This window comes from Macaca nemestrina, chromosome 4, assembly GCF_043159975.1.
Source record: "Macaca nemestrina isolate mMacNem1 chromosome 4, mMacNem.hap1, whole genome shotgun sequence".
NCBI classification, from domain to species: domain Eukaryota; kingdom Metazoa; phylum Chordata; class Mammalia; order Primates; family Cercopithecidae; genus Macaca; species Macaca nemestrina.
This window is the reverse complement of record NC_092128.1, coordinates 183,012,795-183,036,920: the sequence shown is the minus strand read 5'-3', so window position 1 is coordinate 183,036,920 and position 24,126 is coordinate 183,012,795. Positions and strand designations below refer to the sequence as shown.

The window sequence follows — 24,126 nt, the reverse complement described above, 5'->3', positions numbered from 1 at the left end:
TTTGACTTAGTTGTAATTTCAATTGATGATGGGTTCATCAGGAGGTAATCATAAGTCAAAGAGCATCTATACCCTGTATGCGTTTTCAACAATAGTAGATTCATTCTGGACATTATAGATTGAAATAAGTTAGTTGAGGTTATAGAAAGGATGTTTTGTGCGCAATCAGGGAATAGAAGGGACCACCAGGGGCCAGGACAAACTCCATTTGCATTTTGACAGGGCTGATTAATAAGGGAACACCAGGATGTTGCTGAAAGCATGGGCAGGTTGATCCAATCTTGGAGGCCACATATATCCTGGTGGGGAAGCTAATGAATTAGAGGGACGAATCCACATTTTAAGAGATTTTGAAAGGCTGGAACCAAGAAGATACAGTTTAATAGGAATAATTGTGAAGTCTTCTGTAGAAGTTGTAAAAAAAATTCATTTGCAACACATATAATGAGCATTGTGCTCTCCCTGGTGTGCTAGAAGATCAAGAATTACCAGCATCTTTCTCAACCTCATTTAATAAAGAAATAAAAAAATCTCAGGCCTTTCAAAGAGGAGAGTCCCAAGTGGGGAATTACCTAGAAATCATTCCGTATGAGGAGTGGCTGAGAGAATTAGAGAATGTAACCCAGAAAAGAGAAAGCTAAGGCCAAGCAAGGGAAATGCACCTCCATAGAAATATCTGAACGGCTTGCAAATGACTTCAGGTTAAAATTACATCAAGGAATTTCTGCACGAGAAAAGGAAGATGTCTCTCACAGTTAAATGTGTCTTCAGTAAATCTTTGTGTAGCTTCACTGTGGATCAGGGACAGGACTGTGCCCAAAGGGGCCAAGAGAAAGACAACCCAGAAACAGGTGGGCACAGTATGAGCTGAGAAGAGATGTGTGAGGTATAAGGCAGAGGTTCAGGGAAGCAGAGGGAACTGAAGCTTCAGCCCTGCCTACTGGGCATGGGAGGGTGCATGGAGAAAGTTGAATCCGCATGGGGTGGTGGGGACAATGGAGGGCTTTGCACTAGCAAAGCCTTGGGCTCTCTGCAGAAAGTGGCAAGTGCAGAAAACTCAGAGAGAGGTTGGAGGTTACAAGTGAGCTGCAGCAGAGCCGGATGACAGCTTGGACCAGCATTGAAGGTGGTTCTCTGTGCTGATGAGGGCTGTTGCAACAAGGTCCTTTTGAAGGTTTCAAAGCACAGGTGTGATGCAGTAAGATGGATTCCAAGTCTTCACCCTTCCTGCAGTGTGGATATCAGTGTTGGGCACACCAGCAGTAATGATGCTGACTAATAAGTGAGGTTAGGACTGAGAAGAGAAGAAACAAAGGTTCACCTGGGGACATGCTGACTGGGAGAGACCTGCAGACCTGGAAGGCAGGAGAGTACTGGGAGGAGAGGAAGGACACTAGGTGTGCAGCAGGAGCACTGACCCCAATGCTGGAGTGGCAGTGGCCCCAGCTCTAGATTCATGTAGACAGAGAATATGTGCCCGTTTGTGTAAGACGTTGTGAAAGGGATTCCAACATTCATTAGGAGGCCAATCTGAAAAGTCTTTATTGCTCTTAAGATTCTGTGAATCTGGGACTTTAAATTTTTTCTTGGCTTGTCTCAGACTGTCTTCTCACCCTTAATGAAAGTGTGACCCAGATGAGACTCTGCCATCTTCTTTTTGCACTCTCGCTATGGGGATATGAAAAACACCCAGACCCTCATCTCAGCCGTGGCATCTTTCCAAACTTGATTCCAAATTTGCCTCTGAACAGCCTCACCTAATGTCCCCCGATATTGAAACTAGATGAGTCTCTCCCCAAATTGCTGCTTCCATGTTGTTTTAGACCATTCCTGTCACTCATGTTACTACATCTAGCTCTGCATATCCCAAATCTTGCCCTTTTCCTGGACTCCTTGCAACTCCTCCTTGTCCCACTGTACACCTGGTAGGACTCTGATTCTTACAGATTTCCTCTATCTTCACATTATAATGTTACCCACACAACCGCTGCTCTCTCTTCCAATGCCCAGAGCCTCTCACTTGGACTAAGGACTAAGAAGCTTTCAGTAAGTCCCAGGCCACCACCTCCCCATTCAGAGCATTCTGGATTGCCCGGTGGACGCTAGTTCACAGTACCCACACCCATCCACCACCCACCTCTGCCGTTCTTTTTCCTCTCTCCCCTTGGCCCAGGTAGAAGCTTTCAGGTCAGTAATACAAAGTCACATCTTAGCTCTTTAATGTCTAGACTGTGCACCAGACCACCATCCTGGCAACTTCTCTGTCCAGTCAAACTGACCTAGTCATTACTTCTCAAATGGGCTCATAATTCCAATGCATGTGAATTCTCTGCATGGAGCACACTGCCCGTTCATGTCAAAACTCCCCACGTCCCATGCTCCTTTAAGTTAGGGTCAGTGTTAGGTTGAGGGAAGGGTTGACCCAAACGGCTTTGGGCATCTAGACCTGTGAAAGACCTGAGCCTGGGAGAGGATGCCTGCACGTGGCAGCCAAGAGAGGTCTGCTGTTGGCATGGCAGTCATTGCAGGGAGCTCTTTTCTCCCTGCTGGACACTGCAATTCCTTAGTATGTTGCCATGACCAGCTCATAGGAGAGAGCTTGATGACTGACCGAGAATAGGAAAAGGAGAATTATTGTGGTGGGCAGAATGAGGAGAGCAGTTGATTCTGAAGACAATTGAGGCTGATAACTCTTCCAAGTGTGAACTGAAGTGGGATGTTTACTCCTTGAATTTGTTTCCCCCTTTTTAGAGTATCGTACCAGCCACTGCTTGGTAGTTCCCTGGAGCTAATTAAGTCCAAGCTTCTGGCGGCATTATATGTATGCGTGTATATATATGTATACACACACACATGAAGTATATATAAGCACATATATATATATACTTTGTAAGTGTTAAGTCATTCGGGGAAAGAGGAAATTCATTATATTTGCTGTGTCTTTGCAGATAAGTATAAAGACATGAACTGGGAAATCCAATGCTATTTTGCTTTCTTTTCTTTGCTGTGTGGGTGGAGTAGATGGGCCCTGTTTCATTTCCCAGACTGAACCCATCTGTGCACAAAACCAGGCCCCATCTTGGGGTTACCATTGGGACTGGCCGACTTAACGAACTAAGCTTGGCTTATGGCGAGGACAGCCTCTACGTGGTCATTCTGTGACTGTCCACGTCTTTCAGAAATAGCATGCTGCTCACTGTGCAGAGACTGACCACGTTTGCCAGCCCCCAAAGGCATGAGATGGAAATGCTCCCACATATGTATTCTTTCACTGCAGAGCTGGTCACACCGTCAGTTGAGTCCATTTCCGGAAAGTTCTGTTCATTGAACAGTATACTTAGCATCAAGACTTTTTAGAGAGCAATGAAATAAAAAAGAAAGGAAGGTTTTTGTGCTCTAAGTAAGGAAACATTCATTTTTGCCAGGACCAAATGTGTAAAAAGAATAAATTATATTTTAAGGGAAACGGGAATTTCAAAATAGCACCACCAAAAAAATTGGATTTTTTTTTTCTACACTTTTAGTCAGGATTCCTTCTGTCAGGAGTGATAACCAGGTCTTGGTAAACAATGTCCTCAGAGAAAAAAAAAATGAAGTTTTTTTTATTTCTGAATTCGAAATAAACATCTAAGTTTCCAGGAACATTTATATTTCATTTATACAATTCTTTGGTCAACCCGAGGAACTCAGAGCTCTATAATAATGCCACTTACTTCTGATATTTTGATAACAAAAAGCATGGGTTTGTTCAACATAAATGATATACTTTCAAAATGTTAATTTTCTGACTAACGAAAATAAAATTGGATTTCCTAGAAGTTACTGTAGGCTGGAATAAAACATTTAGTAGATGTCTGAGAATGTTATAATCATAGGATAGTTATGTTGATCTTTTTGTAATTAAAATAAGATATATTTTAAAAGTCTCATTTAGAAGAAGTAAGGACTCCATAAAACTCGAGGTCATTAGTAGTAATCTGGGTATATGATTGTGTTTAAAAATGACTGTTGTGATCTGACTGTAGAGTATTTGTCATAAATGCCTAAGTGAATGTTAATGAGTTATTTACCATGTACTAATGTTAACTTTCTTTCCCCAGATGCAAAGAGTTTAGCTGAAATGCTCATGAGGTAAGAACAAGACCCCAGATACCATGTTTGAAAGAACAATTTCCAACTTGCCTTGATAATTTCTTTTCTTTTTTAATAATGGCAGTCTGAAATGGATAATATCTTTTCTTTTTAGAAAAGAATGCAATTTCCTATACATTCCAAAATATTTATGTAATACCTCGCTGAAGTTGTAGATGAAAATGATGTATTTGTAGACATTTCTTGTTGGCTGGACACAACCAATAGAAGGCTTCCATTAGCCGGGGAACACAGGCACATAAAGAGGAAGTAGCTTTAGTTTTGCCTTCACCTAAATTTACTACTCATGAGGTCAAGCCGTCTTTCTAACAGAGTCATCCAAGTTAAAAGAAAAGCACAAAAGGAGTGTGCTGTGCCCCATGCTCTTCAAAGGCTCTGGGTCTCCATCAACACCCTCCACCAGGGCACCCCTCAGCTCCTCTTACCACTGTCTATTCACTGTCTATTCTGGTCCTGGAAGTCATAGCCTTCATAGTTCATCCTCATGTTAGGAGTAGTCAGCACAGTAGTTGCCTCATTCATAACCGTGGAGGGGATGAATGAAGAGTGGTTATTGAGTAAGTACGAGAATGTTCACAACTGTGGAAGACAGAAATGCATCCTTCACAGCTTTCCTTTCACACGTCCACAGGCTTGTGATCGGCAAAGCTGTGACAAGCACGTTGCTTTCACGTCCCCAAACTCTATTTTCCACCCAGTCCCCCTCTTCAAACGTTCAGTTTTCTTGTGCTGTCCCACCTTTTTACTCTGTAAATAACAGAACACTCTGATATGAAGCATTTACATGTATGGATTAATTGCCTGATGTGTTACCTCAGCCTGATATTTGCATTTTAGGCCTTTCATATTGCAATGATTAAATGAAAAGTGAAAAAGGAAAATCAGAGTCTAGAAAATAAGTAGGGAAAATGGCAAGGACTCTGATGGTGAACTCAGCATTGCCAGTTTAGGATGATTTATGTGGGAGAGAAAGAGGGTGGATCTAGGATCTCTTCCCACTCCCATCACCAACACATTTGGCTGTGACTTCCTTCTCCATCTACACATATAAAATTAGTACTTTTTTGTTATTTAAAAACTTCACATGTTCCATATCACTAGTATCTTTGAAGACCGAAGGCAGTAGTAGAATGCCGTTGGCACACAGATTCCATCCTACAGACATTTTGTTTGGCCATACTGTATTTTAAAACAACGTGAGTTGTAGGTAAAACAATAGTATGAAGGATAACTCTTTTGTTGTTGTTGTTGTTGTTGGAGTTTTGCTCTTGTTGCCCAGGCTGGAGTGCAATGGCGTGGTCTCGGCTCACTGCAACCTCCAGCTCCCGGGTCAAGTGATTCTCCTGCCTCAGCCTCCCAAAGAGCTGGGATTACAGGCACCTACCATCATGCCTGGCTAATTTTTGTATTTTTAATAGAGACAGGGTTTCACCATGTTGGCCAGGCTGGTCTCGAACTCCTGACCTCCGGTGATTCACCCGCCTTGGCCTCCCAAAGCGCTGGGATTACAGGCTTGAGTCACCAGGGAAGGATAACTCTAAAATGCATTTGTTGTGACTGATCTGATGAACGTTGGTGCCATCTGCCACGATGAGGAAGATAGAGGCAGGCTATGGACTTTTGATTTTTTTGGAAGGTAGGTTGGGAGGAGGTGTTGATGGGAATGAAAAGACCTGTCTGGGTCATGTTGAATTTGGGATTATTTTTAAGGCATCCAGAGGAAGTGTCAAATAGACAACTGGTAGCAGAAATCTGGAGCTCAGAGGAAAAGCAAAGATGCCAATTCTCTCTACAGTATCTCCTTCACAAGGGGTACTTCATCACACTTCCGGGAGAAGATTACAGACATTGCATGAGATGCCTTCAGCCCGTGCTCTTTGTTTGTGTGACATTTATGGGTCACAGGGAATACATCCAAACACACATGCACTTGTGTTGAGTAGATCTGATAAAACATGGAAAAGAAAGAAGTCAGAGTCACTTGACTTTTAATAACTAATCTACCTAATAAAAGAAATTGTCAAAGATAGACTTTAAAAATATGAATTAGTTGATGACGTTTAAAATGAAGAGATTTCATATAAAATTTGGCTTTCTGGGCCGGGCGCGGTGGCTCACGCCTGTAATCCCAGCACTTTGGGAGGCCGAGGCGGGCGGATCATGAGGTCAGGAGATCGGGACCATCCTGGCTAACAGGGTGAAACCCCGTCTCTACTAAAAATACAAAAAATTAGCTGGGTGTGGTGGTGGGTGCCTGCAGTCCCAGCTGCTGGGGAGGCTGAGGCAGGAGAATGGTGTGAACCCAGGAGGCGGAGCTTGCAGTGAGCCGAGATCTCGCCACTGCACTCCAGCCTGGGCGACAGAGCAAGACTCCATCTCAAAAAAAAGAAAAAAAAAAATTGGCTTTCTGATTTCTCTTGAAAATGCCCTGGCCATACTGGACACCGCTGAGGTCATAATGGTGCCTGGAGGTAGGCACAGTGCCCCTTTAGAATGGCGTGACTTTTGCTCACCACAGCAGCCCCCACCCCTGGCCTGCTTCACCAGTTCGTACACTGAGCACGACTCCTGCAGCCCCCCAGACAGTTTCTCCTCCCCTCAGCTGTGCTCTGCACAACCTACCCGGGCCCCTCCCCTATCTACTTCCAAACTGTAAATCATGCCTTTGTCCAGAGGCTGTGAAACTGCAGGCTATATTTTCTGACATGTTCAACATTTGTTCAGTTAGGATGATTGCTTTTTCACTTCTCCTGATGTTCTAGAGTGTATTCCTACTCCTTCTCCCTAGCCTCTGAGAAAGACATTAGCAAGCATCCTCTATAAACAGGGTAGTGCTGTGGTTGCAAGACCATCTGTTGATAAGAGGAGGAATTAATTATGGTCTTCCTATTGCCAGTTGCCAGGATGAATTAGGAACAGTAAAACCAGTAATCACAACCACTTATGATAGTTACAGTGGTTTTCCTTCAAATGGTCAAAGTGATTGAAAAGGAAGAGAATTTTCAAGCTTCTCAAATAGGTGGATTTTTATGGGATTAATTTAGAAGTAAAAGCAAAGCTTTTACCCATGAAAATTTCGTTCAATCTAAGTTTGGCAGGTGAATGGGTCAAGCACACAAAGACCTCGTTACCTAACTGGTCAATTTAGGATCAACCATTTTTGAACATGTCCCAAGGGGTCCAGACAAATCGTGTCCATTGGCAGAGAGGATACTGAACAGCTACCCCTGGTCTGTGCTGCTGTTGTCTCTGGAAGTCAAAGGAGCTGGCAGCCTGGTACAGTGAGAATATGAACCACAAGTCTATGTTCTAGGCCCCGTGTGGCCATAAGCTGGTTTTCAGATCTTAGCAGGTCATTTTACCACTTTGTGTCTTGATTTCCTTACCTAAAAAATAAAAATAAAATATTCAACATTGTTTCTAGCTTTATCACTCCATGTTCTGTGTTCTAGGTGAATGTAACATTTATTTTTCAACCATTTTCTACCAAGAAGTATCTGCGTATTTCAGGGAGATTAGCTGAGGGCCAGGCCAGGAAGGCAGGTGAGACAGCAGAACATACCACTCAGCCTGGGTCCCCAGGGATCCCTGGCATGGCAGCATCACCCATTGCTGAGCTTCATGCTCCTAGATACCCACCTATTTTACCCATGCACATCACCCCAGGGAAGAGAGACTGCATCCCTCACACCCAGATAGAAAGGTTGTCCTTTTATATTTTTGTGCAAGATTTAAAAAAAGAAACAGCCTTCTAAGAGGTGCTTGCTCTAAAGAGCTAACCTGTATACTGTAGAGAGCTAACATGTATAATGTTTAAGGTCCAGGAATCAGTATTAGTGAGTGAGTTGGGTGTAAGTAGAAAAAGGTTCAAATGGAATGGTCAAATTAGTTTAGCTTTTTTGATGTTCGTATTTTTGTGCACATAAAAAATCTCTACCCTAGTGTTATAATGAGCTATGCTCTTAACAGTCCCATAGTCATTTGTACATTTAAGGAGTGTTCTGTGTCATATTTGGGAGGATGATGGACTATTAAGACTTTGAAGAGTGGCAGTGGCTGCAAATAATTGATTGGCTAAGCCAGGAAATTCTCTGCCCTGTGAAACCCCCTCTGCTCTCCTCTTCTTCTCATTTTAATCAAACAACCAGATGGCAAATAAATGGATGGTTGAAGATTATAGCTCAATAATAACTAATATATTTAGCATGATCCTATGCCATGCCAAAAAGATGCAATTTTTGCTTCCACAGTGAAAACATTTGGACTCTTTTTTCCAGGTTGCAAATGAGGTTTGTTCAAATCACTTTTTTAAGGTTTGCTGCCATTCTAATGACCAATTGTTATCATTTTTGAGGTTCACAGAACACAGAGTGATAAATATAAATGTAACAATAGATTGTCAAAAATGACAGCAAATATTAAGTAATGGAATAACTTAGTTGGAATCCAATGACCCTTTTAGAATGAGAAGGATATTATTGCCTCAAAACAAAGTCACTCAGCTCACATTGTGCCCTCAAAATAAATCAGTGTGAGGATTTACTTAATAGATATTTATTGAGCACTTACTTTGGCCATATACTGTTCTAAGTCCTAGGGAGACACAGGAAACAGAGCAGGTGAAGAAAACCCTGGTGGAGCATATTTTCCAGTGAGGGAGGTAGATAATGGATAAGATAAATCAGTTAAGTATATGCTAGAGAGTAATAAGTGCCAAGGAGACAAAATTAAACAGAGAATGGGGAGAGGACTCATGAGACATCCCCATCACATGGCCAGCCTGGCTCCATTGGAAAGATGGCATCTGAGTTGAGCTTTGCAAGGAGGGAGCCAGCTATGGGGGTTTTGGGGGTAGCAGGGGAAGTGTGTTCTAAACAAAGGGAGCAGCCAAGTGCAAAGAGAAAGAACTGTGAGTCCAACTGAGTGCAGTGGCTCACACCTGTAATCCCAGCACTTCGGGAGGCCAAGGCGGGCTGATCACGAGGTCAGGAGATCGAGACCATCCTGGCTAACAGGGTGAAACTCTGTCTCTACTAAAAATACAAAAAAAAAAAAAAAATAGCCAGACGTGGTAGCAGGCACCTGTAGTCCCAGCTACTCAGGAGGCTGAGGCAGGAGAATGGTGTGAACTTGGGAGGCAGAGCTTGCAGTGAGCCGAGATCGCACCACTACATTCCAGCCTGGGCAACAGTGCACGACTCCGTCTCAAAAAAAAAAAAGACCGCAGTGAACTGTGATTGCACCACTGCACTCCAGCCTGGGTGACAGAGCAAGACCCTGTCTCTAAAAAAAAAACAACAATCACAACAACAACAAAAAACAATTAGCTTCTGAATCTCAAGGTTTGTTGGGCCATTTTCTTATAGTCTTCTGAGGAGGAAGAATTTACCTCCAGCCTTGGTCGTCCTGGCTCGCAGGGTCGAATCATGTTCTAAATCTTGATGCCAGCCAGTCGTGGCGGTTCACAGCCGTTATTTAGCCTGCTTCCTGTGGCAGTCTGGTAGCAGACCCCTTATTGTTGTTTAAGTATAGCCTGCACTTGGTGTTCATCGCTATTTAATAGAGCAGCCGCTGACTGCCTCATAACTATTCATGAAGAGCAGAAGGAACTAGCTCACACTTCTATTTTTGGTGCAAGGACAAGCTCAAGTCTCTAGTGAGGTTTCTAAACAGATCTTTGGGATATTCACAGAGGAGTAGTTCCCCATATGTTTTTGTGGAAATATAGCTTGTCTAAGCATGCCGTAAGTGCACACCCCCAAGTAACCAAAATGCTCTTCATTTTATATGATTATTTGAATTTTTTTGTTACTCTCTTTTTAAAAAAATCAATAAATGAGAAGTGAGTTAAGTAATTTGAAAGAGCACAGAGACCATGTGAAAAATCAGGACAAAACGTTTGAATTTGGGCTCTGCATAATTAGCATGATGTAGGTACATAACCCAGTTCCTCATCTGCAGAGCAAGAAATCTGGTTCAAGATCAAGTCCTAAGTAGAAATGTTGCACCTTTCAGAAGTTGTCTTTCTCATGGGATAATTTGCTTTTCCTCAAATGAGGAGTATACATGGATCTCATCAGGCAAACATCTAAGGGGGTACTTGAGTGAACTTCACTTTGGGATAATTAAGGTTCTGTCCACCACTTGGTTCAAGAATGGATGAGTCCTCATTAACAAGGAAGGATCGGTGGAGGCAGAGCCCTGGGACTTGGGGTGAATGGCTTGGTTAGAGGGGAAAGCATTTAAAATGTAGCGTGAGTATTCCTATTTCAGTCTCCATTGAAAGTAACGCAGAGGTAAACTATTATTGAGTTAACTAGGCTCCGGAAATCTTTGTCAAAACCAGTGTTAACAACAATTGAGCTGGACTAATGGATGCCATAGATTATGCCATTGATTGGATTATCCAAGGGATTGTTACTTCTTACAGGATGCTTTAGCAAATACTATTTGAACATCTAGTAAAGTCTTATTATTCTGTAAAGACTGAACAACCGCCCTTCTAATGTGGATTGCTAATTAAGGTCTTTATTGACTTTCTTAGATTTTTGTGCAACGTGGAGATTTTTTTTAACTGCAGGCCATAACTGAATACAATTCTACCATGCAGTTTTACTACTTATTTTCATTTACTTTTAGAGAACAGCTCACTCTAAGAGTAATTTTCTGGAACACAAATTTTGAGATTAAATTATGATAGTAATTGCTTTTCTTTTTTCTATTCTAAAATGTACTATCAGTTAGGAAAACTAATGTCAGGGAAGCTAACAAGGTTTGTGATTTGCTTCTAGAACAAACATAAAATGACACCAGATATAAATACAAATCCATTAGTAAAACTCCCATCCGACAAACAGCTGGTGCACGCGCTTTTTCCCTCACCATCTTTGGAATATCTGGTGCTCTATTCCTCACCCTCACTGGAATATCTCATATGTGACAAATGAAAATGCTGTTGGTTTTTAATTGCTTTTCATTTGTTTCATTTAGCATTTACACAAGAAATGAGAACTTTCTAAAGATTCTATTGATGTAGAGCCAGTCTCTACTGACAATTTGTATTTTCTGAAACTCCCCAGCCAGCTGAAATTTAATATTAATAAATAACATTTGAATGAAGGAAACATTTTCATAGTATGTACTTTTTCTGTTCCCCTCCCCACAAGGTATTGTATATTTAGACAATAAACTAAGTTGGTATACAGGTCCATGTTGGTAGAATGTTAACACTGAACTGGATTTGTTAATGCATTCCCCCATTTTATTCCCAGTAAGAATACCCGGACTTCAGATACCTTAAGCAAGCAGCAGCAAACCCTGCGAATGCACATCGACATTCCCAGGGCTCAGCTTTTGATTGAAGAGAGAGACACAATGGAGACCATCGGTAAGGTGCCCTATTTGCCACTTTACAGAAAGTGGCTGCCACAGCCATGCCGTCTCAATCCAAACCCCAGGGTGTGGGAAATATTAGACAGGAGAGTGTCTTGAAGGCTACATGAGTACAAAAGCTAGAAAGCAGAGAATTGTTCTTGTGAAGAAGGGTAAGTACCAGCAAATGTGCAGAAAATTTGACTTATATCTACCACCATATATGCCAATATGCCATTCATTTCCAGGCATTTGGGACAGAAAGCCCCCAGCTCTGATCCATTTGGGATCTTTCCAGGGGAGGCTATGGATGCCACTCCAAGGAATAAACATCTGTAATCAAATACACATCAATCCAGAAGGCCTGCACTCTAAAGCCCCAGGTTGAAAATCCACTCTGTGCCCCCCTCATCAACTCTGATAACGCAAGCCGTCCTTAAAGAAAACTTTTAAACTATACTTAACACTTAAACAAACACATGTCTTTGTACAGGACATCTTCCCCCACACCCATGCCCCAGAAACATCCTGCAGCTGTTTCCCCAGCAGCACTTTGGAAAAAAACACCAGGGCCCTAGTCTTAGGGTTTCAGAACAGCCACCTGGAGGTTTCCTGGCTTGTTCACCCAGAACCCAGGTGTCTTCACTCTTCCCAGCCTCTTTCCACCTGAAGTCCATTACCCCACACTGCCTCCCTCGATTATTCTATTTATTCTGGAGTGAAATACCTTATATTTCCTTTCCAATAATAATGAGAAGAATAGCTAACATGTATTGAGAATTCTGTAAATGTCACATCGTTTTTGTCAGCACTTCGTGTGCATTACTTAGTTTAACCTTTCAGCCAACCTATGAAAGAAGTCTTGCTTTTGGAACCAAGATGTGGAGAGGTCTGTGTAGCATTCCAAGGTCACAGAGACAGGCGCAGAACCAGGTTCCCCACCTGGCCACACTCACCACCGTGCTGTCTGTCTCCAGTGACAGCTAGCACAGCAGCAGGCCACCTGCTTCCACACCAACAGGCTGCTTCCCAGAAAGTCTCAACCAGAAGTTACCCAAGCTTTCAAGTGCCCGTGGAAACCCTCTGAGGCAGGCTCCAAGGCTGCCTCTTTTCAAACCTGGCTATGTTTGTTTTGGAAGGTGTTGGCTGGCATGGGTTCCAGGGCAACCCTTCCTTGTGGTCTGGATAAACTGCCTGACTCTCAGCACATAGCCCGGCTGCCTCCTGCCAGGAAGGCAGTGGTAAGAGGCCACGTGAGCAGCACACCTCCTCCATCAACCCTTGCCCTTCTGCTGCCCCGCCCACCACTGGCGACATCTTGACCTAATGGCTCCTAAATTCTAAGGCCTGGGTTCTCCTAGCTGGAGTCGCATTTGGTCCAGGCATAGCAGCACTTAAAGCAAGACTGGTCAAGTCCAAAGTGGCTCTTGATGGGCTAACTTCAGTGAAACGCTTCAGTGAAACCATGTATATGAGGAGGCACTACCTGCCCTGAAGTACACAAGATTTTATTAGCTTGCTTATATCAGGATAAGGGATAAGCTACTATGTTTTGCTTTTGATAATCTTTTTTTGGGAAAGGGAAAGGTAGACCTGGAATCTCTTTTGTTTCACCCAGTAGATTGGGCATTAAAACTAAAAATTTCCTTTGAAAAAATTTCAAAAATCAGAATGTAATTCCTTTGACCATGTAATTTTCTAAGCCCTTTATATGCATTGTTTAATTTAACCCTTCCAGCCAACATAGGAAAAGGTTCTTTTGTAACTGAGACGTAGAGAGGTTACATAGCTTGTGGAGGTCACCATGGTTATATAACACGGTTACAGTATTTGCTAAATGCGCCTCACTAGAGTTAATAATCCTACATATGGCTATGAAAATAGATAGGCAGATGCCATGAGTGGTCTATGGCCTGCTAGGAGCTGGTCACTGGGGGCTTAACACCAGAGAAATTCTGCCAGTCATTTCCATTTGTAAATATGACCCTTAGCCAGAGATCCATCCCAGTCCATGCAGGATCATCTATCAGCGAGAGCCCTTGACCTCCTTGTGATGCCTAACAATTGGTCGATGGCATTTTCTAATTACTGGGAAGTAGAACTGTGGTGCTTTAAAATGCTCCAGGCTCTGACTACAAGAATCCAATATTACAGTGACATTAATTTCCAACTAGTATGAATGGTTAACCTCATGATCAGATGGGTGCCCAAAATTTTCCATGAAAAGTGTGTAACCTAGCCCCACAGATCATCTGGTGTGATCTAAAAAGGCCTGCATGCTAGAAACTGTGATACTTCCCATCATTAATGAAAAACAAATGTAGACATGGAGCCTCTGGTGCTGGGTCCACTTGTAGGACACTGTCTCTGTGGAAGAGCCACCCTCTTGGAGGAGTCAAGTGACCGCCACGGGGCCGGACCTCCAGGCCAAGCCCTGGCTCCTGCTGTGGTGCCACCCTCACCGCACCACACGCTGGGATACTCACAGACATCTTGGCAGCCTTTCCTCTATTTCTCTGCCAAGAAATTTTATTCTAACTTCGAGAGGCTTTCCTTTCCTGCCAGAGCCTGAGTAATTGGATTTTGTAAGGTTCATTCTGTTCAGAGCCTTTTTTGGGCATGGGCGTCGAGCTGTGTTGTTTACGACTTTCGCATCCCTGTTGCAGTGTCAGGGCAGGCTGCAGCATGGTCCCTGCTGACTGATAAACTCCCAGCAACAGCATCCTGGGCTGCAGTCTTTGAAAATTTATGAAAAATCTATATATCCTAGCCAAAGTCTCCCTTGGAGTAAAAAAGCTCTTTAAAAAGTATGGAACATATCACGAGGTAGTAATGAGAACCCTGGACCACCAAATAATGACCCAGCTCAAACAGCGGCTCCTGCTCCAAAGACTGAGATGCCCAGAACCCATCCAAACCCAGGCTCCTGCCTTGCTCACCTTCAAGTGCCCACGGCAGTAGGACTTGGGAAGTCTGACAAGTGAATCACGTAGGAGAAGTCAGTTAATGGATGTTCTAGAGTGATTAAAGCTTACAGGAGGTGGGAAGGAAAGGAACATACCTTGAGTCCTTTAAAATAGAGGAATCAATAAGCTCTGAAGACTGGCATGTTTTCTTCTCTTTATTTCGCCTCCAAACATTTGCCAAGTTCAGAATAAGAGCAAGCCTCAGTAGAGAGAACTGCAGTGGCGATTTTCTAGTCCTGCAAACAGAGCTTCCCAGCAGCCAAAGGGATCCATCTTCATTGACAGCCTCATCACTGGTGAGGGGGCTGGCGCTGCAGATGATGTCTCAGAGAAGCTTTTGACAAACACATAAATCCAGAGTTCACATCAATGTTAGCTTAATGAAAAACCAAGCGCAAAGAGAAAGAAGAGCTCCTTCTCTGCGTAGTCATGGTTCTTCTTAGCTCAGTGCTCCCAAAACCAACCCCTAGGAAGAAGCTTCTATTCCTAGCACTCTAGAGTAATGCTGATTCAGTGCTTGAATTTGCAATCATTTTTGTCACTTTAGATGAGGCTATTCTTGTGGTTGTCATTAACAGTAACACAAGTGCCTCAGGAGAGAAAAGGCCAGGGAGTCGTTGGAAGGGAGGTAAACGTGTTTGGCTTTCTGTCTGTGTTCTGCCGTTCTGTAGATGATCGCTCCACGGTTCTGTTGACGGATGCTGACTTTGGAGAGGCAGCGAAGCAGAAGTCCCTGACGGTCACTCACACGGTCCATTACCAATCGGTGTCTCAGGCCACTGGGCCCTTAGTGGATGTTTCAGATGCTCGGCCGGGAACGAGTGAGTGGTCAACAACACTTAAAATGTGTGGGTGTTAACAACGCTGAAAACATAGTAATGCTCTTTCTCTCTCAAATGAAAATGTGTGGCTTTTCATACCTGTGCCTGAGAAACAAATGGGTATAACAACATCTCTAGTTGGGATAATGAGCTGTTATGGATGGATCTTGGCTATTATCATGTCAGTTGAATTACTGTTAGTATTGGTTTACTATAAAAAGTGCTAGAAATTTCAGGTACATGTATTTTTTTTTTTAATTTAGGCAACACAGAAAAGGAAGAAGGTAATCCACATTAGTGTGTATCTGCCGTGTGCCAGTATTGGGATAGAAAGATGATGTCATGCAAGTTATCTTTGCAACAATCCTGTAAGATACCTACTCATGAAGTAGGTATCATAGCCTCTATTCTGCAGATGAGAAAACTGTAGCCTCAGATAAATTATGCAAATGCATAAAGTTGCACACCTAAGTAGTAAAACCAAGATTCAGCAACAGACCTGTCTATCCCCAAAGCTTATGCTTTTCCCCCTGAACATGCTGTTTGAGAAAAATTATAGTTCTGGTTAATGTGAAGATTATGTTGGATTCTGTTATTAATATTTGCATCCATAATATATGGAAATTAATTACTGCAATGAAGGTGAATCCCCTAATATGTATGTAGAGCTTATTAATTAGATATTCTTATTTCTTCATAATTGGAATCGTTCCTAAATCTCTTTACAGACTGAGAAATTAATGTCCTGATTATTATCATTTTGGAAGCTTTGATGTCTAGCTTTCAAATCTCGAATCAATTTCTTTGCAAAAATTTACATTCTTAGTGTGTTATTATTAGAAAAATAAATATTATAATGTTAAAAGCTATTCTTCATAAATCCTAGCTTGAGAAGCATTTGCAAAATGCAGTGAGCTTTATGAAGTAAACCCGTTGCCTACAAAATAACATTGTAATATACAGAAAACAGTTTCAGCAGGCATTGAAATTCATTTAAAAAATGTTTTCAAGAACATTCTACATTCGAAAGAAGTCTTTTACCTCTTCCTTTTGTCTGATCTTCTTCCCCCCTTTCTTCTTTGATCACATTAGTACATTCTGAAGACATAAACGGGATATGAGTGGGAATTAGCTTTGCAAAGGGGTGTGTGCCAGAGCCTGGCTCTTAAAAAATGATTCAGGCCGGGCGCGGTGGCTCACGCCTGTAATCCCAGCACTTTGGGAGGCTGAGGCGGGCAGATCACGAGGTCAGGAGATCGAGACCCATCCTGGCTAACACGGAGAAAACCCCGTCTCTACTAAAAATACAAAATAGTAGCCGGCCTGGTGGCAGGTGCCTGTAGTCCCAACTACTCAGAAGGCTGAGGCAGGAGAATGGCATGAACCCGGAAGGCAGAGCTTGCATTGAGCCGAGATTGCACCACTGCACTCCAGCCTGGGTGACAGAGCAAGACTCTGTCTCAAAAAAAAAAAAAAAGATTCACGGACTTTGACGTCTCTTCAGCCATTGGCTTCTCCACTGTGAACTGCCTGGTGTGGCTTGCTGCTCCTTCAAGACACTGCTCCAATGGGTTTAAGAGCCACTTTTTTGCTGCTACATCAGAAAAAGTTATAGATATTGAAAGGATTCGATTTTTAGAGCGATGCAGCCTTGGCTTCAGCATTCTGTTAGAAACGGTAGCGGAAGAGTAGGCAAAAGAGACAACAGAGCAGACGCCCTGGGTCTCATTCTCCACCTTTACATGCATCAGGATCACCTGGTGCCTATTTAAAATATCAATTCCAGGCCTCCACCAAGAGATTCTGGCCTAAGAATCTGCATGGTGACAGATACCCTGGGTGATTCTAATGCTGGCTGTTTGGACCCCACATTGAGAAACACTGCCGCAAGGGTTAGAAATGTTTCCTGTGTGTAACACAGCAGGGCAGGACCCCTCCAGCACATCAGTTCTTCCTGCCAGGTAAAAAGCAACGTGCATTTCTACTTTCCTTTCAATGGTCAGCTAGCAGCCGAGAATGCATAAAGCTAGTCATAAATAGTTAAGAGAGGAGAAGAAGCAGCCCAAAACAAAAGCACTGGCAACCTTCCCGCTGCATGGTCAGCCCCAGAATAATGGAGAAGTTGATTTGTTGGCATGTAAAATATCAACAGAGACATGAACCTGAGTCACAGCAGATACTGTAAACCAGTGGTGGTCAGTGAGTGGCAGGCAGGATGCACATGGGAGAGACGTGTGTATATCTCATGGCTATACAGTTGGAAGCAGGGCTGGGAATGTTAATGCATTCATTCAGCTTTCAAAAATATTTATTCAGGTTTCACTTTACATATATGGCTCAGTGCTGTGTGATGGAGATACACCATGAGTAAGACACAAAAAGACATTCATTTCATTCTAGCAGGGGGCAGACGTTAGACATGGAGCTAAAGTGTTTCTCATGTCTCAGTAAGTCCTAGACAGAAAGAGAATGAAGCCATGGTGAGTCAGCGGGCATGTGGAGCAGTGGGAGGGGCTGTCTTGGGTCCAAGTCATTCGAGAAGACCTCCAGTGAGGAGAAGACATGAAACAAGATCAGAGCCACAGCGGGAGCAGAGGGGGCGGCAGGGAAAAGCTCCCAAGGTTCCCCGCATGATGAGCATGGAAGTTGGCACTGGAGCACAGTGAAAGGCAAGGAAAAGGTGAGACAGAGAAACAGCTGCCCTCATCTTGCAGGGTACCTACCCTAAGCCAGCGTGTGGCAGGTGTATTTCATTCTGAGAGTGCTGAGATGCTGTCCTTGGGGCTTAGCCTGATGATCACAGGGAAACACTGCAGCTTATAGAACAATGTTTGTTTCCTTTGTGATGAATTTCACTAAATGATGTTTACCAACATCAAGCAAATCTACTCAAATGCATGCATCAATCTCTGGTTCCCCCCTCACTCTCCAAAATGAGCTTATTCATTTAGCACTTGCGGAACCCTCTGTGTTAGGAAAAGATCTTCTGGATCATTTTTTTGTTAAATGTTCCTTAAAAACCACAGTATGAGGGACTGACAACACTCTATGTTTTATTTAGAATTAGAAATGATGGGTGACTGGCCCCACAGTGGGTTCAAGAGTCTGAAACTCATGAACTTTCTGAAGCACAGTTCCCCCACTAGCTTCTTGCACCAGAGCTTCTCACCTCTGCCCAGGTGTTTCTACCTCAGTGAATTCCATGGAGCAGGTTCTTCTCACTGCAGTTGGGCATATTTGCAGAGATTCATTTGTATTCTCTATTTTCTCAGCTAGAAAAGACATCATGATTCTATTTTATATGTTAGGACCGTGTTGTCATTGCAAGCATTCTTTATTTTTAAGAAGAGCATCTAAAACATGTTGCTTGCACACCAGAATGACTGCATTGTAGAAGTTACGTTTCTAGGCATTTTATTAGTTTGCCAGAGGGTTGCAACAGATTCTTATAAGGGTGGGAGAAATCATAACAATTTGCTATTTATCTCTGTCAGTGTGTGAAAACACGTCCCTTGGCTGTTCTGCTGCACTGATTACTTCTCTGACTCTCCTGTGGATTATAATACACTGGAAAACTAGGACTCTATTCATGTCCTCATCTGCATACCAGCCACAGTGTCTGACACAGGCATGTAGTGGATAAATACCAATCAGCCATCATGTTCTGAGATCGCAACAATGGGAATGGAAAAAAAAAAAGATGTTGAGTCATGTTTGCTGCACAGGAATCATAGGCGGGGCCGGCTGAGCCTGCCCCTTGTGCCCAGAGCACTTGGGCACATTAATCTCATTCAAACTTCATGACAGCTCTTAAGGTGGGTGATGACATCACCCAGTCTCAGAGACTAGGGGATTAGGCAGGTCTGACAAGGTCACTTGGCCAGTGACACAGCCAGGGAGTAGTGAATATGAACTTCCAGCCCAGGCAGCCTAATTCCAAAGCTCTCATTCTCAGTCATTCTACATTGCCTTTAGGTAGAGATGCTACATATAGGATATGTAGAGACTAAAGAATTGACTTCACACATATGCACATTCAATGACAAAAGCTTACAACATGGACTCGAATTTTTACTGTTGAGACTCTGAAAAAAAAAAACAAAACAAAATGCCTTCTGTCACCCAGGATGGGACTAGCAATGGCCCTGAGGGAAATACCTGGGGTGGGTGAGGTGCATCCAGTGGTCCAGGATGTAATAAGTGCTAGATAAACATTTGTTAGTTACATGAGGGAGTGTTCAGATCTCCCAGTTTCATCCTCTCTATGAGACAATTAATAAATTTGTTATGTAAAGCTGGACCTCCACAACTACAAGATATGGAAACCAATGGCACGGACGAAAGCAGATTAAAAGCATGATCCCAGTACACATGACACGTTCTGTAACCCTATTATCTACAAAATCCTCTGTCATCCCAAATTCGGGATAATTAAAATAATCTGATTCAATGGGCAGAAGCTTAATTAGGGTTCAGACCCCAGGTTGAAAGGCCATGAGCTATTTATATCCCATGCCCTCCAACTCATGGGCTGCTGGGCAGGCGTGATGCTTAATCACCGAGTTTTATTTATGTTAGGATGCTGGGAGCCTAACAAAATACTTTCCATGAAGGGGCAGTAAATCCCAGCGTTTATTTGCTTAGTAGATGAGCTAGTAAGTTATACAAAAAAGGCTACCCATGGAATCCAAGTAAAAATTGTATTTTAGCTGCTATCTTAGGCATTATCATACAGCAGAGTTCAGTTCAGGTACAAAACAATGGCTGTAAAAACCCAATTATTAAAAAATAAATGTGTCAAATACTTCAGTATTCTACATACTGAGACAATTTTGATCCTAGGATGCCTGCCTCCCGCAGAACAGAACTGAGGGCTGTGATTTAAGGAAACTAATATCCTGACCTATATTTTCAACATTATCAGGCCACCAGTAAAACTGTTCTTATCTAGAAAAAAGAGATTACGAACAAAATTAACTTGAAAAGAGACCTGGCTTTGAATCAAGGCTGACATGTGCGACTTTCCCATGGAATTTTCCAAATAGGGTGATCTTAATGAGGAAAGGGGCTATGACAGTGAAGATCTTTGCCCCACCATTGGGGAGTGAGCTCAAGGAGAAGCAGCGAGGGTCGAGGTTTGGGGGATTGGAGGAAATAATTGTATCCTTGAAGTGGTACTAGCAAACTATACCCCCCAACCACCCTCCAACTTCCATGCCAGACGTAAACCTGCTCAGAATGAGCTGCAACAGTTGTAGTTGCAAGAAACTTAAAGAAGAATAAAAATGAAAATTTTCAAAACTTATGTAAGGGACTGGGTAATTTTCTGGAAAAAACTCATTAGCATTTAAATAACAAGCTCCAGTTATTTAAGCTCCACTTATCAAGTCGATAGTGCCTGGAAGACATTTAGCCTCTTACCCATGATAATGTTTTTCTGTCTTTTTGAGGACCTCTTTCCTAGCATTTCGGTGAAGAAACCCAATTATCATTCATACCTGGTTGTGTAGAGCTCCAGCATAACTCATTTACATTTTCATCAAGGCCAAAAAATATCTTCTAATGAAGTCTTCCATGGAATTGTGCAAGTAAGGGATGAAATGTGTCTTAAAATCAATGCCCCAGAGAATACTCACCAAGATTGAGTATTCTGATGATTTAGGAAATCTTAAAATCTATCTCTTTGGCTGCCATCTTAACATGCCTCTCCAGCAACACAGAATGATAGATTAGGTTCAAAGTCCAATTAACTAGAAACTTGCAATGAGGAAATCTTCCATTTAAAAACAAAGTCATTGCACCTTCCCAGTGTTAGCCTTTCAAGTTCCAACATGGAATTATAAGCAAGCCAGGGTCATGTAGACACTGTACTAGGAAACTTAGACACTCAGGATTTGGCCATATGTGGTCAAGTAACAGGCATTATCTGAACTGAAAAGGCAGAAGGTGTGGGTTATAGTTTTATCACTTAACAGCTGTGTCACTTCTCTCTGAGCTTCCATTGCCTTCATAAAGTAACCCTAGGTCTATGAATTCCTTCAGAAAACTCTGTATGTCAGGGATTATTGTAGGTTCTATGGATGGATCCAAAGAGAGATACCATTGCCCCTGCCCTGGAGACACTGCCAGACTCATGAAAGCACATAAATAAATCAGTGCAATAACATTACAGGCTGGCCCTGTCAGTTTTGCTCCTTTGAAACTTTGTGAGGGCCCAACAGTGAATACAGTCTGCTGGGTTTAGAAGTGGCCAGACCATACTGAAATATGACTGCACCAAACTGCTCTTTGAGAAGCAGAGAATTCAAAGGTAGAAAAGACCCATCTAGGACCTTAGAATGCCTCCAGGCTGGAGCCCCCAAAAAATCATTCCAGGTAACTGAACCTCTCTCCTTTTCCACAGAATTCTGGAAAAGGCAATGTCGTAGCCCACTCTGATACCTGACAGTCTCTGCTGGTGGAACATCCTTCTTCTTAGCTCACCAGCCCCATCGACTTGCTGCCTTTGGTTCCAGATTTAGAGAAAATGAAACCCATCTGGCACCAGCTTAACCCTTTGTTCTCCATATTAAATAACCCAAGATGTCTGTGTTAAAGTTAGGACAATTCCATTAAAGAGATGTGTTATCATACGCAAGGAGCTTAAGGAGAGTTGGGACATAATAATATGGTCCCTCTGCTCTAGGAGCTTTCAATTTAATGAATAAAACAGTCATCATTAAAACAATGAGTAGCAATATGAGAAACAAAAATACAGGCAACATCTGTATTAATTTCCTAGAGCTGTTTTAACGTAGTACCACCAAATGGGTGGCTTCACAGCACAGAAATGTATTTGCTTGCAGCTGTAGCACTCCAGTCTCCACCTCCATCATCCCATGGCCTTCTCCCCTCCTGTGTCTGTGTTCTCTTCTTATAAGGACACCAGTCATAGTGGATTAAGGGCCAACCCCATTCCAGTATGACCTCATCTTAGCTAATTTCATCTGTAATGACCCTGTTTCCGAACCAGATCACACATTCTGAGGTCCTGGGGGTTAGCACATGAACATATCTTTTGGGGGGACATGATTCACTCAAAACAACACCTAAGGTTGTAGAAAGGAGGTCGTGTGAGAACACATTGGGCTGAACTTCCTTGTGTTACAGAAGATGATGATGCCCAGGAAGGTTAAATGATGATGCCCAGGTCATAACATTATTTTTTTTGTACCATCATTCATTTAATTACGGTTGCAAACATCATAACTGAAGTACCTCTCTCAAGTCATTCTCTAGCACAGTAATTGGTTGTATTTTCTTTATAATCTTCATCACTATCTGAAATTTTCTTGTTTTGTCCTGTAATTGTTGTCAGTCTCCCCTCATTCCATTTCTAGCTTTTAGAAGCATCACAACATTATTAAAGGCCAAGAACAAGACTCAAATATGTAACTTCTGAATCCAAGTAGGGTATTCTTTTCCTTTCAGGGCTGATTAAACACGTAAGTATCAGATGAAGGTTTCAAGCCATGAAGGAAAGGGAAAGTATCCTCTGCACAGGAGAAGTCAAGGAAGTTTTCCTGGAGGGTGTGGGCAAGTCAGCAGGGCTGAGTGGGTGGCACTGACCTCCGCTCTTGCTCTCAGCTGACCACACTCCTCTGCAGACAAAGACAGACACAATTCTTGGCTCTTCACAGATCCCACCACCAGGAGGAATGCCAAGGCTGGGCCCACAGCGAGAAACCGCTATGCCAGCCAGTGGACCCTCAACAGACCCCACCCCACCATCTCAGCACACACCCTCACCACAGACTGGAGGCTGCCAACACCCAGGGCTACAGGATCAGTAGACAAAGAGAGCGACAGTTACAGCGTCAGCCCTTCGCAAGACACAGGTAGGCCCTGACGCTGCCTCTTCCATCCCTGGAGACCAGCACAGCCCCCACACCTCGAGCTTCGTGGTCTCCTTGGGGAGGGGAGAGAGGGCTTCCTCCCTCCTCCTGATGTTCTTTTGAAGGTCACTTTCAAATTGTTAAGCGGTTTATCTAACAGTTACCGATACAACTACATAGCCTTTACTCCACACAAGGCAACACAGAGCCAAACTGCATCTCTTCTGCAGGTGTCCTGAATCTTAGACCCAAGCTTATTTCTCCATTTAGTTCCTACCCCACTGGGAGAAATAGAGACATTTTTAAATTTGCACCCCCGTGATTGCGATAATTGCTGATTACACTCTGAGGGCGTCTGACCCACTACCTTCTCCAGGATTAAGACACTGCACTTGAAGTTACATGATGAGGTCGCAGCACCCTCTATAGGGAACATAGGCTGATCTGTTTGACAAATAAACAGGGGTAGCTTATAAGGTAAGTCATTCGGTCTATGCCATCAACCACCAAGTTTTCACTTCAGAGAGAAGACAGGGCCTAAGAATAGCAGTGGGTTGCCCACCACTCCCCCTTAAATTTTGAAAAGAAATTACATCTGAATCTAATAGCTGTAGGAAATATTAATACTCATTTTTCTTTTGTTCTTGATGATATACTTCAAAAACAGTGTTCCAGAGGTGGATCGTCGCCATGTGAATTTATTTTTATGGCTGTGATTTCTCTTAGAAGAGTCTCAGAGTTCTGCAGAGGTGACCTTAAAACTTTTTAGTGCATTTGAAATGCACACATCTCCCTGACCAAGATGATGTGGCCCAGCTCAAAGGCACGTGGGCACCGGTTTTTGTCCTGATGGTTTTCTAGTCCCCATAGAGGGTAATCACAACAGAAGATGCATCCCAGGGGTTGCGGACCATTCTGCACTTGTGTCCAATTTCCGTGCAA

The 24,126-nt window shown here is 42.9% G+C and overlaps 1 protein-coding gene across 4 annotated transcripts in view; it reads left to right on the top strand.

Moving 5' to 3' along the window:
- The window catches only part of LOC105472931 (DS cell adhesion molecule), an 818,273-nt gene that overhangs the window by 775,430 nt on the left and 18,717 nt on the right, over positions 1-24,126 (top strand). For 2 of the 4 annotated variants that reach the window (XM_071095740.1, XM_071095739.1), the window contains exons 28-31: positions 4,101-4,131; positions 11,424-11,539; positions 15,161-15,310; positions 22,990-23,187. In XM_071095740.1, coding sequence (XP_070951841.1) covers positions 4,101-4,131; positions 11,424-11,539; positions 15,161-15,310; positions 22,990-23,187 — 495 coding nt within the window. Of the gene's footprint in view, positions 1-4,100; positions 4,132-11,423; positions 11,540-15,160; positions 15,338-22,989; positions 23,188-24,126 lie in introns of all 4 variants that reach the window. The other 2 variants (XM_071095738.1, XM_071095737.1) reach the window with 1 other exon arrangement.